The sequence below is a fragment of the Amblyraja radiata genome, chromosome 29, assembly GCF_010909765.2.
Source record: "Amblyraja radiata isolate CabotCenter1 chromosome 29, sAmbRad1.1.pri, whole genome shotgun sequence".
Lineage (NCBI taxonomy): Eukaryota > Metazoa > Chordata > Chondrichthyes > Rajiformes > Rajidae > Amblyraja > Amblyraja radiata.
In genome coordinates this window covers 19,099,292-19,111,484 of record NC_045984.1, presented here as the reverse complement: position 1 = coordinate 19,111,484, position 12,193 = coordinate 19,099,292, and the positions used below count along the sequence as shown (strand labels likewise).

Genomic DNA, 12,193 nt, shown 5'->3' with positions numbered 1-12,193 from the left:
TTGGTCATTTTCGGCTTGAGAAACTGTGACTTGTCGGTTGACCCACGAGCTGGAGTTGGGACTGGGATCCAAGACTTCGCCATCTTAGTGAATGATTTGGATGAGCGGATTAAGTGTAAAGTATCCATGTTTTTTGATAATGCAAAGATAGATGTCAAGATAGAGGATGTGGAAATCTCAGGAACATAAGGTTAAGTGAATGAGTGAGGATGAGAATACACAAGGGGACACTTGGACTGAAAGAGTTAAACCTTTATTCTCTTGGAGGTAATTTCATAGAAATGTACAAGATTCTTGTGGCACAGGACAGGGTTTGTGTAGTGTTGGTGTTTGTCCTGTCTGAGATGTCTAGGACTAGGGGGTCATTCTTGAAGGGCATATCTGTTCAGGACAGGGAGTGGTTGATTTCAGGATATATGGACCTAAGAGGGAAATGGAGTTTAGCAACTCCATATATTCAAGAAAGACAATAGATTTTTAGATATAATGTGAATTGAAGGATGTGGAGTGTAAAAAATGGCACTGAAGGAGAGGACTGGCTGATCTCACTGTACGGCAGAGTAGACTTAAGGTGCCAAATGGCCTATTTATTTTGTTCAAGAAGGAACTGCAGATGCTGAAAGATCGAAGGTACACAAAAATGCTGGAGAAACTCAGCGTGTGCAGCAGCATTGGTGTACCAATTAATGCTGATGCACCCGCTGAGTTTCTCCAGACTATTTATTTTGTTCTTTCTGCTATTTTTCATTTTGTCATATTCCAGAGACAATTTGTCATTCTGCATGAATTAACTAAAAACTTATCTTTTCATTTCCCTTCCATCAGAGAAATGCTGCTTTGATGTATAGATGTGAAATTTGTGATCTTTCAATTATATGAATGGATCGTAAAACCATTCTATACGGTGTTCCCAAAGTGTTTGTCATTTAAGCTGACCGTGAACTCAAGGAGATTGTGGAAGGTGACTAAATGTTGATGGGCTTTGGGGTATTTAGAAAAATGAGTAAACTAGAGACAGCTTCAAAGGTCACGTGTACCAATTAAGGTACAGTGAAACTCAATTACCATACAGCCATACTAAAAAATAAGTAACAAGACACCTAACTTCATAAAGGTTAACATAAACATCCACCACAGCAGATTCCCCACATTCTTCACTGTGATGGAAGGCAATAAAGTCTAATCTGTTTCCTCTTTATTCTCCCGCGGTCAGTCGGGGCAGTCAAACCATCCACAGTCGGGGCGATCGAGGCTCCTGCGGCTTGGAGCTCCCAAAGTTGGTCTCTATGTTATCCGCAGGCTCCCGCGGCTGGAGCTCCTAGGTCAATCCCCGACAGGGACTGCCAGCTCCACCACGCTGCCGCGGTTGGAGCTCCCGAAGTCGATCCCCAGCAAGAGGCCGCCAACTCTTGTTAGGCCACAGTGCGGACGGAGATATCGCATCTCCATCGAGGTAAGAGATTTAAAAAAGTTTCCTGCTTAGAGAGAATATCAGAGCTTAGAAGCAGGTCAAATCAGTCTCAATGATGTGGCTAAGAGTTAGAGGGATGTAACGGGGAAAGCATCATTTCCATCTGGAAAGAAACATGATTTCAAATTCTAAAATCTTGATACTGATTTATTAATTAGTTATAAAATCTTTTTAATTTTTCTAATCTCCCTTAAGGTTTTACTTTTATACATTACCTGTCGCAATCTCTTTAACGATGATTATATATTTGGTATTGTTGGCTTAACTTGTCAGTTTTTAATCATTCACTCGACTGCTGCACTTTCCACGATGGTTCAGTCAACCCAAGTCATCGGCTTCCTCTTACTGGCACTAACAGGAGTGGAATACAATTTCCCGATGTGTTCCCACCTTTTATTTCTATAACTACACTCAAATGATGCTCTTTAATGTGGTGGTTGAGAAATAGACAAAGGAGAGAAGTTTTTGAAAAACCCTGCCACGGTGGTAATCGGGAACACGAGGAAATGTCGCAGCCAGACGGGTAACGCCGGAGACGGAACCATCAACTTTTGCTCCAGAGCAGGGCAACCGCCCTGAACCGTGACCTGGTTCCCCTTTATTTGGTCGGCGATCTAAACGCCAGCTGCTGGACCTCGGAGCATCAACACAGCGGGCCTCTCTACTTGAAGCCGAGGGAGTGGCTCTCTGTCCTGGCCGGGGCAATGACAGAAGGCGAGGCTGATGCGCCCGGGACCGGTGGGATGGCCACTAATCCCATCCACCCGCACTAATCCTTTAATGAGTTTTGCCACGAGATTTAGTCGGGGGGCCGGAGCGGCGGCATAGGCGAGCGGGAACGGGAGCGAATCGACGAGGCGGTCGAGGAGTGTGCGGGCGACGGCAACGAGGGCCCGGGGGACGGCCGGTACTGAAGGTGAACGTGAATGGCGCCCAGTTCCGCATCGGGCGGCGGCTGGCAGCGCGATACTCGTCCAGCCGGACCGGGCGGCTCTCGGCTATCGACGTGCCGGGGCCTGGCCGAGGGCCTGCGGCTCTGCGACGATTACTCGGCCGAGCGAGACGAGTTCTTCGACCGCGACCCGGGCGTCCTCCGCGACCTGTGGCCGGTGTACCAGTGCAGGAGGCCCTGGGCCGGCCACGGTCTGTGCCCGCGCGGCTCGGCCGGGCCCAGCGCTGTTGCCGCGGGAGAAGCGCGACGAGCTCGCAGAGGAGCGGCGGATCGGTCTGCAGCGAGAGGCTGTGCTGGGCCTGGGCGAGCCGTGGGCGGCGGTGGAGGGGCTGGGCCGGCTGGCTGTGCCTGATCCTGGACACGCTACCCGAGCTGGGCCCGGGACTGCACGGCTTGGAGGCCGCCTGGCTGCAGCGCCGCGCTCACCACCCACTTCTTGCTGAGGCTGATGAAGGCGCCCCAGCCTAGCCGCTTCATGCTCTCCCCACTCAACGCCGCCGACATGCTGGCTCTGCTGCCCTTCTACCTCGAGCTGGCGCTGCGACAGCGCGGCGAGCCCGGAGCCCCGTTCGCCTCGGCCCCTTCCTGGGCGCTGTCCGCCTGCTGCGGGTCCTGACTTTAAATGTTGTAATTGTCCTGCCTCTACCATTTCTTTTGGAAGACCCACACCATACTCTGTGTGGAAAAGTTACCTGGCTGGTCCCATTAAATCTTACACCTCTCTCCTTAAGCTATGCACTCTAGATTTAGTGTGAATACCCATCTTATCCAGCTTCTCCGTGCTATCATCCCTCAGCCTCCGAAGCTCATGAGGAGAAAAGACCCAGCCCATCCAGTCTAAACGTAACTCAAACTCTGCAGACATTTCCAGTTTAATGACACCCTCCCTATAGCGGGCCAGCTTGAACTGTACACACAGTACCCTGACCAATGTGCACCAAATGCCATTTTCATACCCTTTCATCTATGTCGCCACTTTCATGTAACTATGTTGCCGCACCCCTAGGTCTCTGTTCTACAATATTCTTCAGATCAGAACCCTATCATTTACAGTGTATGACCTTCCCTGGATTAACCTGACAAAATACAATGCCTCTCATTTATCTGAATCAAACTTATTGTAATTTTAGATAACCTTCACTGTCCAGTATACCACCAACTCTTGTGTCATCCTCAAACTTACTAACTGTGCTACTTACATTCACATCCAAATTGTTAATATAAATAAAGCACAGTGGCACAACACCGCGCCCAATGGAACGCAACTCGCTACAAGCCACCAGTCTGAAAAACAAACCTCTGATCTTGAAGCCAATTTTGATTCGAATTGCTTAGCTTACCCAGGATCCCATGTGATCTAACCTTCCACATGAGGTACCTTGTCAAATACCTTGCTGAAGTCTATGCAGACATACTCCGTTGCCCGCATCAATCTTCTTAGTCACCTTTTAAAAAACACAATCACATTTTTGAGACACAATTTCCCTACACACAAAACCACGCTATTCCTAAATAGACACAAAATCCTGGAGTAACTCAGCGGGGCAGGCAGCATCTCTGGAGAGAAGGAATGGGCGACTTTTCGGGTCAAAACTCTTCTTCAGCCAGTTCTGACTATTCCTAATCAGCCTATATTTTCCTAGCTGACCCTTGCAGCCCTTCTGAAATAACGGTGCAGTATTAGCCACTCTCCAGTCTCCCTACACCTCATCAGAGTCAAGTCAAGAGTATTGTCAAGACCACTGAAATTTGAAATTCATACTTACAGCAGCTTAACAGTTCCTTAAACGCAATACACATAGAGAATATAAACAAAAACCAATAAACTAATAACCGTAATCCCAGTGCAAAACAAGTCCGTAGTGTAACTAATAAGAGCCCACAATGAGCGGGTACGCGCGGCGGAGCAAAGCTACGGACACTTTCCTCCGCAGGTTAGCATCTCCACCGTGGGGTAACGGGGACACCATCCCGGACACTGCTGGGCCGGGTCTTCACCTCCGGTTGTATTTCCTTCGGCATCATCCTGAACGGCCTGCCCAGCTCCATCTTCTTCGACGGTATCCGTCTACTACGCCAAGCTGAAGACGCTGGACAGAGCGCAGCGCTCCAGCGGAAATGGCGCTGAAGGAGCGGGCTGCGAGGAAACTGGCGCAGTGCAGCGGGGCTCAGGCGCCGGGACTCCCTGGTAGTCCGGACAACTCCCACAGTCCTACCGTGTGATCTAACGCCGCTCCCCGCTCCACCTCTCCGGCAATAATTCACCTTCTTCCCCCGATGTACTTGCCCAGCTTTCACTCTACGCTACACTCTTTATGAGATGCCTCAATTGTAGGTGGGATACACGCAGGCAGTTGTGGCCGCTTCGCCCGTGGGCTGGGACCTGCTATTTGGTCACATTTTGCTCCACACGATTGTTTGTCAATCTTGTTACATTCCATTGATCTGATCAACCTCTTGCAATTAAATCCACAAGGAGGCAGTTTCCAGAGTCGCAGAATGTTTACATGTCCCTAACCAACCCACGACCCTGCTCCATACCGGCAATTGTATTGCTTTTGACAATGTATCAGTTCCGTTTATAGGACATCAGTGCCTCCACCAGCGCTCCGACCCGAACTGTTGAGGGGAATGTTTTAACGACGCGTTTTGTTTCCTTTGACAAATGCCTTCATTCCACTGTCCGTGGATCCGAACTCCTCCCGTCACCTCCTCTCTCCACCAGCCCTGTCCACATCCTTCAAGAAATCAGTTTCTCCTCTGTTCCAAGGGGAACAACCCAACCATATTCAATCCGATCACTGGGAATGGAAACTGGAGAAAGTTCCTCGTACCAGGAATGAACTTAGTAAATCGCTTCTGCGCTCGTGAAAAACCTTCATAACGACGGCGTCCAGAATAAGAAGCAGGACTTCAGATCTAAAATAAAATCTGGAAACGCCTCAGGTCAGACCGCAACAAATGGAAGAATTTCCTTGCTCTTCTCTGCCCCTCTATTTATAACATTTAGGAGCCCATATACTTTTTGAGACATTATTAACTCGTGGACATCGCTCTGATGACATTGTGCCTCTTGTTAATATTCTCTTCTCATCTTTACTGGCAAAATATAAGATTCATGTTGCATTCAATGGTATCTGTTCTACCCACACCATTTCACCCGTTTATATCGTCCTGATCCTGATGCCCATCAATCACCAATCCTTCACACTGTTTTATTACACCTTCAAGTTCCCATGCCCCTCGGTCTTGTATATCACAATAACGTCACCCCTCAGTTTCCTGTGTTCCAAAGAAAAAAGTTCAAGCCTATCCAACCTCTCCCTGTAACTCAATTCCACAAACCTCGGTAACATCTGGTGAATCTCTACTGCACCCTTTTATGATATCCTTCCTATAGCTGGGCAACCACAACTGTACACATTACTCCAAACTTGGCCTCACCAATGACTTGTACAACTGCATCATGACATCTCAACATTTGCACTCAATACCGTTCTCAATGAAGGCAGGCACTCGTGTGCCTTGTAGATGGTGGAAAGGCTTCAGACATGCTCTAGCACCCGTGCTATTTATGTGATGATCTGCTGGTGAATGATGATCGCCCAAGGCCGTTGATGGTGGGGATTCAGTGAGAAATCAACACTAATATTGTATTACAGGTGAATGAATGGAGTTCAGAGCTGCAACATGACAGGGAGGGGTGTGACCAGACAAGGGTCCAACAAGATAGAAAGATGCATTGTAAAGAGGGTAGGATGATGGGTGGCAGACAGAATGGAGGACGGAAATGCCTCCAGCAGAACAAGCCTTCAGCAGACAGATGGAGGAGGGGTGTTTAGCGGAAGGAGGTGCAGTAGGCAGAGGAAGCTATAGGGTAGGGTGCACATGGATGGATTATTTTAGGTACAGATTGGCGACATCTAACATAGGGGTAAATGGGCATCCAACAGATGAGGGGGGCATGGTCTCGTCCGACGTTGGGCAGAGGGGTAGAAGGGAGACCAGTTAACAGGGTGTGTAACAGTGAGAGAAACAAAGCAGAATATGGCACAGTTCTCTGGAGCTGCTAATTCAGCATGTTTTTATTACTAAATTCAGAGTTTTAACGTGGTTAGTTTTCCAGATCAAGAATGCTATGTGGGAACAACCAAAGCAACATCTTCGAAGGAAATATTTTATGAATGCTGATACAGATTCTGTCTGTTTGGAATTTCAGGAAAGCTTTAAACCGACAATAATCACAATGCACAAAATGTTAACAAATTTCATTTTTTACATCAATTTATACACATATTACAGAGAACCCAAACAATTCCATCCTGTAAGTTAGACTAACCAAGGTCACTTGGTATGTTAACTACAGCTTTTGAAATAAGTAAAACCAGGCAATTGGGATCACTTCCTTGTTTTACAAATTAAACAATACAGATAAAGCAGAGAATCTATACATCTTAAAATGATCCCAATCCCACAGAGACAATGCAAAATGGAGGAGAGAGACAAGTCCACAGACCCCAGCAGTCAGTTGACCAAAGGCAGACTTTCTTGACTTGATAATTCAGTAACACAATTATCAAGTATTTCCCAAGGCAGGAAAGCAGTGGGATGCGCAGTTATACTGCTCGTGTAAGGCTTTTGGTTTATAATAAAACAACACAATTTGCTATTTGATCAAAGATTATCCGAGGGCATTATCCAAGTGTGCAATTTATGTTTCGGCATTAAATAATAAAATTGAGCTATTTTAAGTAAAACAAATGACAACTTTTGGAGTAAAGTCAAAAAACACTGGCAGCGTTCTGAAGGTTAGACAAATAGAGAGCAATTTCACACCAACACTCTTTCATCAGATGAACAGATTTTGAAGTCACTAACCTGTACCATTGACTCCATTTCTCACCCCTCCTGCTGCTCAGTATTTCCATTTTCATTTTTAATAATAAAACTGTGCAAACCAGATGAATAACCTGAAGGTTCAAGCCATTTTTGCTTAATAAGCAATAGGCCCTTATGTCACAGATGAATGAAAATGTTTTGGAGAAAGGTGTTGGTGCAAGAAAGGGTGCCGTCGTAACATAGCAACAAGTTACAATGTGAACAAAGCTGTAGGGACAAGATACAACATGCACACAGCCGGAGGGGTAAGTTACAGCCTGCACTCAGTTGTAGGGACAATTTGCAATGTGTACATAACTTTGGGAATTAATTAACAGCATGCATTCAGCTGTAGGGACAGGATACAGTGTGCACGCAGCAAGAGGTACGAGTTACAGTATGCACTCAGCTCTAGGGGTGAGTTGGAGCATGCACTTAGCTGTATGGACGAGCTACAGCCTGCACATGGCTCAAGGCTAGGGACACGTTAGTGTGTACATAACTTTGGGAATGAGATACATTGCGCACACAGCTGTACGGGGTAATAATGGTTAAACACGGATCTTCCTGTTCCAACCCTTTATTTATTTTGTTAAAAAAGTACTCACTTTCACTAACTTTTCTTGAGCTTAGATGTTGAAAAACAATTCCTTTAAAAAGTGATATCCAGCTGTGTCACAAAATACCGGAGTATTGAAGCATAATGTAGGGCCGGCTGAGTACTGTTGTCCTCTAACCCCCCTGTGAAGAAGCAGTCAGCCGTTCACAAAGTTTAATAGTTCTCCATTCAGTTTGTCCTGGTCCCAGTGGAGAGTGCAGATATCGAGGACATGAAGTGGCTACAGCTGTGGTGGTTGTGGGTAGTCAGTGCCCACGGAGACTGCCTGTCATTTACTAGAGATTACAATGGATTGCTTTGTATGATAGACTTTTACTGCTGACAGTCCCGGTGTGACATTTACAGATTCTGGCTCTCCAGCAGCTTAACTATGAGTTGTTTGGTCTGTGGCCAAATGGATTATTGAGAGAAGCTTTGGATCACGGGTGCTCATCAAGAGCATCCTTCGTCTAAAACTTGCAGCTCCAGCTCGTGAGCAGGGGTCCTGCTACAGTTTGATCAACTCCGGGCTTGCAGCATCAACCTCTGTAGAAAGTTACAAAGTCAGACGCCACATTAGCTCTTGCTCGGTAATTCGAGTCCAAACGCATCACGTCACACTACAGCAATCCTTCAGCTCCCAGCACCCTCGGAAACCCAGGCAGAGAGACAGTGTGGAGGTAAACTTGGCCCCTACAAGCACTAGAGCATTGTTACATAGACACTTTTTGCAGAGGTGGTGGTTGTCACCTTATTTGGCTACTTACTGCAGCATTGTCAGAATCAATAGAGTTTGCTAGGTAGGATATTAGGAGAAATAGATCCAAAACAGGTAAATAGGATTAAGGTACAGTTTGTGTTACTCAACTAAACGGTTGGGGATGGGCTGGAGAGACTGAATGGATTTTAATCCGAACTTCCATCCAACCAGAACACAGCCAGAATTATAAAAATTACATGCACAGCACCCATGTGCTGCATAAAATGAGTTTTAAACTTTAAATGGTATTGCACACTTTTCAATGTTTGCACGTTAGATACAAACATTAACTCTTTTGCTAGCTGCTTTGGATAATCTTTGTTCCATTGCAAAACTGTGTAGAACATGGAGTTAAAATCACAGCACAAGAATTATTTTCATCAGCAAAGGCAAGTAAAAAAATGCTGAGAAATGTTTCCTATTTTGGGAGGATTTGGATAGTACAAAACAAGATAATACATCTGAGAAAATTTCACAACAGTATATTTTCCAAACAGTTCTTTAAAAAACTGAAAAAGAGATAATTTCCTTAGAAAATGACATGAAATGCTTCAGTGGAAGAGAATTAATGAAAAACACTGAACATTGGAAAATTATTTTTTTTATCCAATAAAACACTGGACTAAAAGTTCACATGAAATAAGTTCAGGAAAATTAAGCCTCTACAATACACATTTTCAAACCCTCACCCTCCACAAGTCTCGAGATAACTACTCACCTAAATATATTAATTCAGTTGTCCTCCACCACTAATATTTAGAGTTAATGCAGAACCTTTATGGTTTGGTTATGTTGTTGTATCTGATTTTAAGTACTTAGATAAAGTGAAAGGCTTATTAATTGCATTTAACCCAATGAGTCAGTCACACAAATGAGCTTCAAAAATAGAATTTCCAACAGCTTCCCAGCTCATCTGTTAAAACTACATGACCAAGTTGGGAGCAGCACGCAAATGGCTGATAGTAGATGATGGATAAGGAGTTTTGTGAAGACAGGGCTTCATGATTCTGGTTTAAGTTCCCTGGTGCAAGTGGCAACCTGCTAGTTAGTGAGAGTAACCAGCTCTATCAACTGCATATGCACCAATATATTAATCAGCAAATTGACAGACTTCAAAATTAAGTGTGCAGATCTGATCTTTACAAAACGTAGTCATTTCAAAGCATTAAAATGTGTCAGATTTTCCACAAGATGTCATGATTTCAATATGAAGACACCAATCTGAAGTGCACCAACACCTCTCCTACGGTCTGCCAATTCGCTTGGGCAGCTGAAAATCGCTCGAGAGAGCTTCATCCCTGAAACTCACTGGTAAGAGGATTGAGAGGGAAATGACTGAAAATGTTTAACAATTACAGTTACAGTGAACTGAAAGTGCTCTTGTGCCGACAAGGTAAATCCAGTGCCCTTCACTCCGAGGGGGTGCAAGCGGAGTACTTGCAGCTCCAGCTCTGGAGACTGCAGTTCACACTTATACCACATGTGTGCTCCCTAACCGGAGGCACAGGAACGACTGAACTCACACACACACTCAAAAATAAAATTGCTTGAGAAATGGGGACAAGAAAAAGGCAGGAGCCCATAAACCTTAATACTGGATTGCAAAATGTCTTTGTTCCAACATTTAACGGTTGTGCTATTGGTAGATCAGTTTACTGCCCTGGTGACACTTCAGTTCTGTGGAATTGATTCAATCATCGACCAGGCGAGGAGGGGTGAACTTGGCACAAAGTCCCGGGAAAACCCACACAACTGTCGGTCTCTCTTCCATCACACACTTGTTAGGGACCAATAATCGTGACAAAAAGTCCCTGTTTGTGAACAAATAAGGCTGCAGAACCAGAACATGCGCTGGTTTCATCTGTAATTTTCTTTCTATGAGAAAGTAGTGTAACTTTTTTTTTAAACTGCAGTACGCGACCTAAAACTGGAGGGGCAGGTAGACAAGGTACTTTACTGAGGTTAATTTGTATATTTAGTAATTGCAATTGTAAGTAAAATGTTTGATGTCACTGAACCATCAGTAGCAAAAATAGGTACAAATGACAGGTTTTAAAAGTTAGTTCACAGTGTCTGGGTCTCTGACCAGTGCAGGCACAGTTCATCCATTATCCCAGTACTTTCCCTAAGGCACAGTGAAATGCATGTACTGGGTTCCCTGATGTACAACATACCCCACTAACGGGACACAATTACCTCATCACTAGCTGATTGTTGGGCAGCTAGGTTCATTTTTAATTGGGTAAAATAATGATCTAATAAGGCAATTATCACTCGCATTAAGTAACAGCAGGTGAGGAATGTTTAGCCAAGGGGGCTTCCACAGTAAGTCCCATAGAACCAGCCCAAAGTTGGCAAGATTGGTCACAGCTACTAGGTTAATCAAATTTAGACTCAGCACTCATTGCTAAACATAGTGCCTGTCGTTATAGACATGTCCATGATTCCATTTAGTTGGTCATCAAGTTGAAGGAAGTGAAGTGCTAGAAAGATGAGATTTCACTCTTTTCTCGCTAGTTCCCCACCCACTCAATTTCTGACCAGTTGGGTCTCTCAGGATACAGTGGGGCTGTGCAGAAACCTCTTTCTTCCCATTCAGCCACCATAACCCCGATGCAGCTCGCAACTCGTGCAGAGTTAAATGAAAACTTTTAACGACAGCCATTGAAACCCACCAGAGCACAGAGAGAATGGAAAGGATCGGCCAGCCTCCTGAGTGTGAGGGTGGGTGGGTGAGTTACAAAAGCAATTACAAAATTTAAAGGTTTTTTTTTCCCATTTGCAAAAATAGAACATTGAATTAATTTCCTGCCATTCTCAAATTAGTAGCCAGTTAAAATCCCAGCTGCCTTTGTCTTGAAGATACACATTTAACATCAGTGACACATTTAATCCCAGTGGTTCTGCAATAATGAGTTTATATATAATGAGTAAAGCAGCACTAAATACCAGGACCCTAAACCATTTTCATCTCAGCATTTAAACAGTCATTGCAAAATAGTTAGCTCGAACTCTGTGTACTAAGCAGCTATTTAATTTAACAGCTATTTAATTCCAGTGGACATGGCCTCCTCTGGCCCATTGCTACTCTTCCTGCTGGGTCACCATGACCTGACAGCGCATCAAAGACACATTGACTACTATCAGTGCACCCGGCCGTGAGGGCTGGAGTGTTAAGCACTGGCCTAACGTGTGCACCTTCTGCAATTAGTTCCTTTGATCTTAAGTAGACCTCAGCCAAAACCTGGAGAATGGGCTAATTTTCTGACCCAGACACTGAGCAGAAGTGGGTGTTTTCACTGAAGGTTTCAATCTGTTCAGTCCAATTATATTGAATTCATTAGTTCCTGGTGAGTGGAGACGTCCAGCTCTTGGAGGGAATGGTTGAGGTCAAGTCGCTCCCGCTTGACAGGAGGTTCGCTCACTCCTCTCAAATCTGCATCCACCTCGCTCTCCATCCCACTCCCATCATCTGTTCAAAAAGTCATTTAAAGACAGTCACAACAGGTCACAAATTGAACTATGAAATGCAAG

General features: G+C 45.0%; 1 protein-coding gene across 4 annotated transcripts in view; it reads right to left on the bottom strand.

Annotated features, from left to right (window-relative positions):
- Positions 1 to 6,482: 6,482 nt before the first annotated feature.
- rfx2 (regulatory factor X2) overlaps positions 6,483 to 12,193 on the bottom strand; it is a 90,332-nt gene continuing 84,621 nt past the window's right edge. For all 4 annotated transcript variants that reach the window (XM_033046767.1, XM_033046768.1, XM_033046769.1 and 1 more), the window contains one exon: positions 6,483 to 12,131. In XM_033046767.1, the coding sequence (XP_032902658.1) occupies positions 11,986 to 12,131 (146 nt within the window). In that variant the 3' untranslated portion in view covers positions 6,483 to 11,985. The remainder of the gene's footprint in view (positions 12,132 to 12,193) is intronic.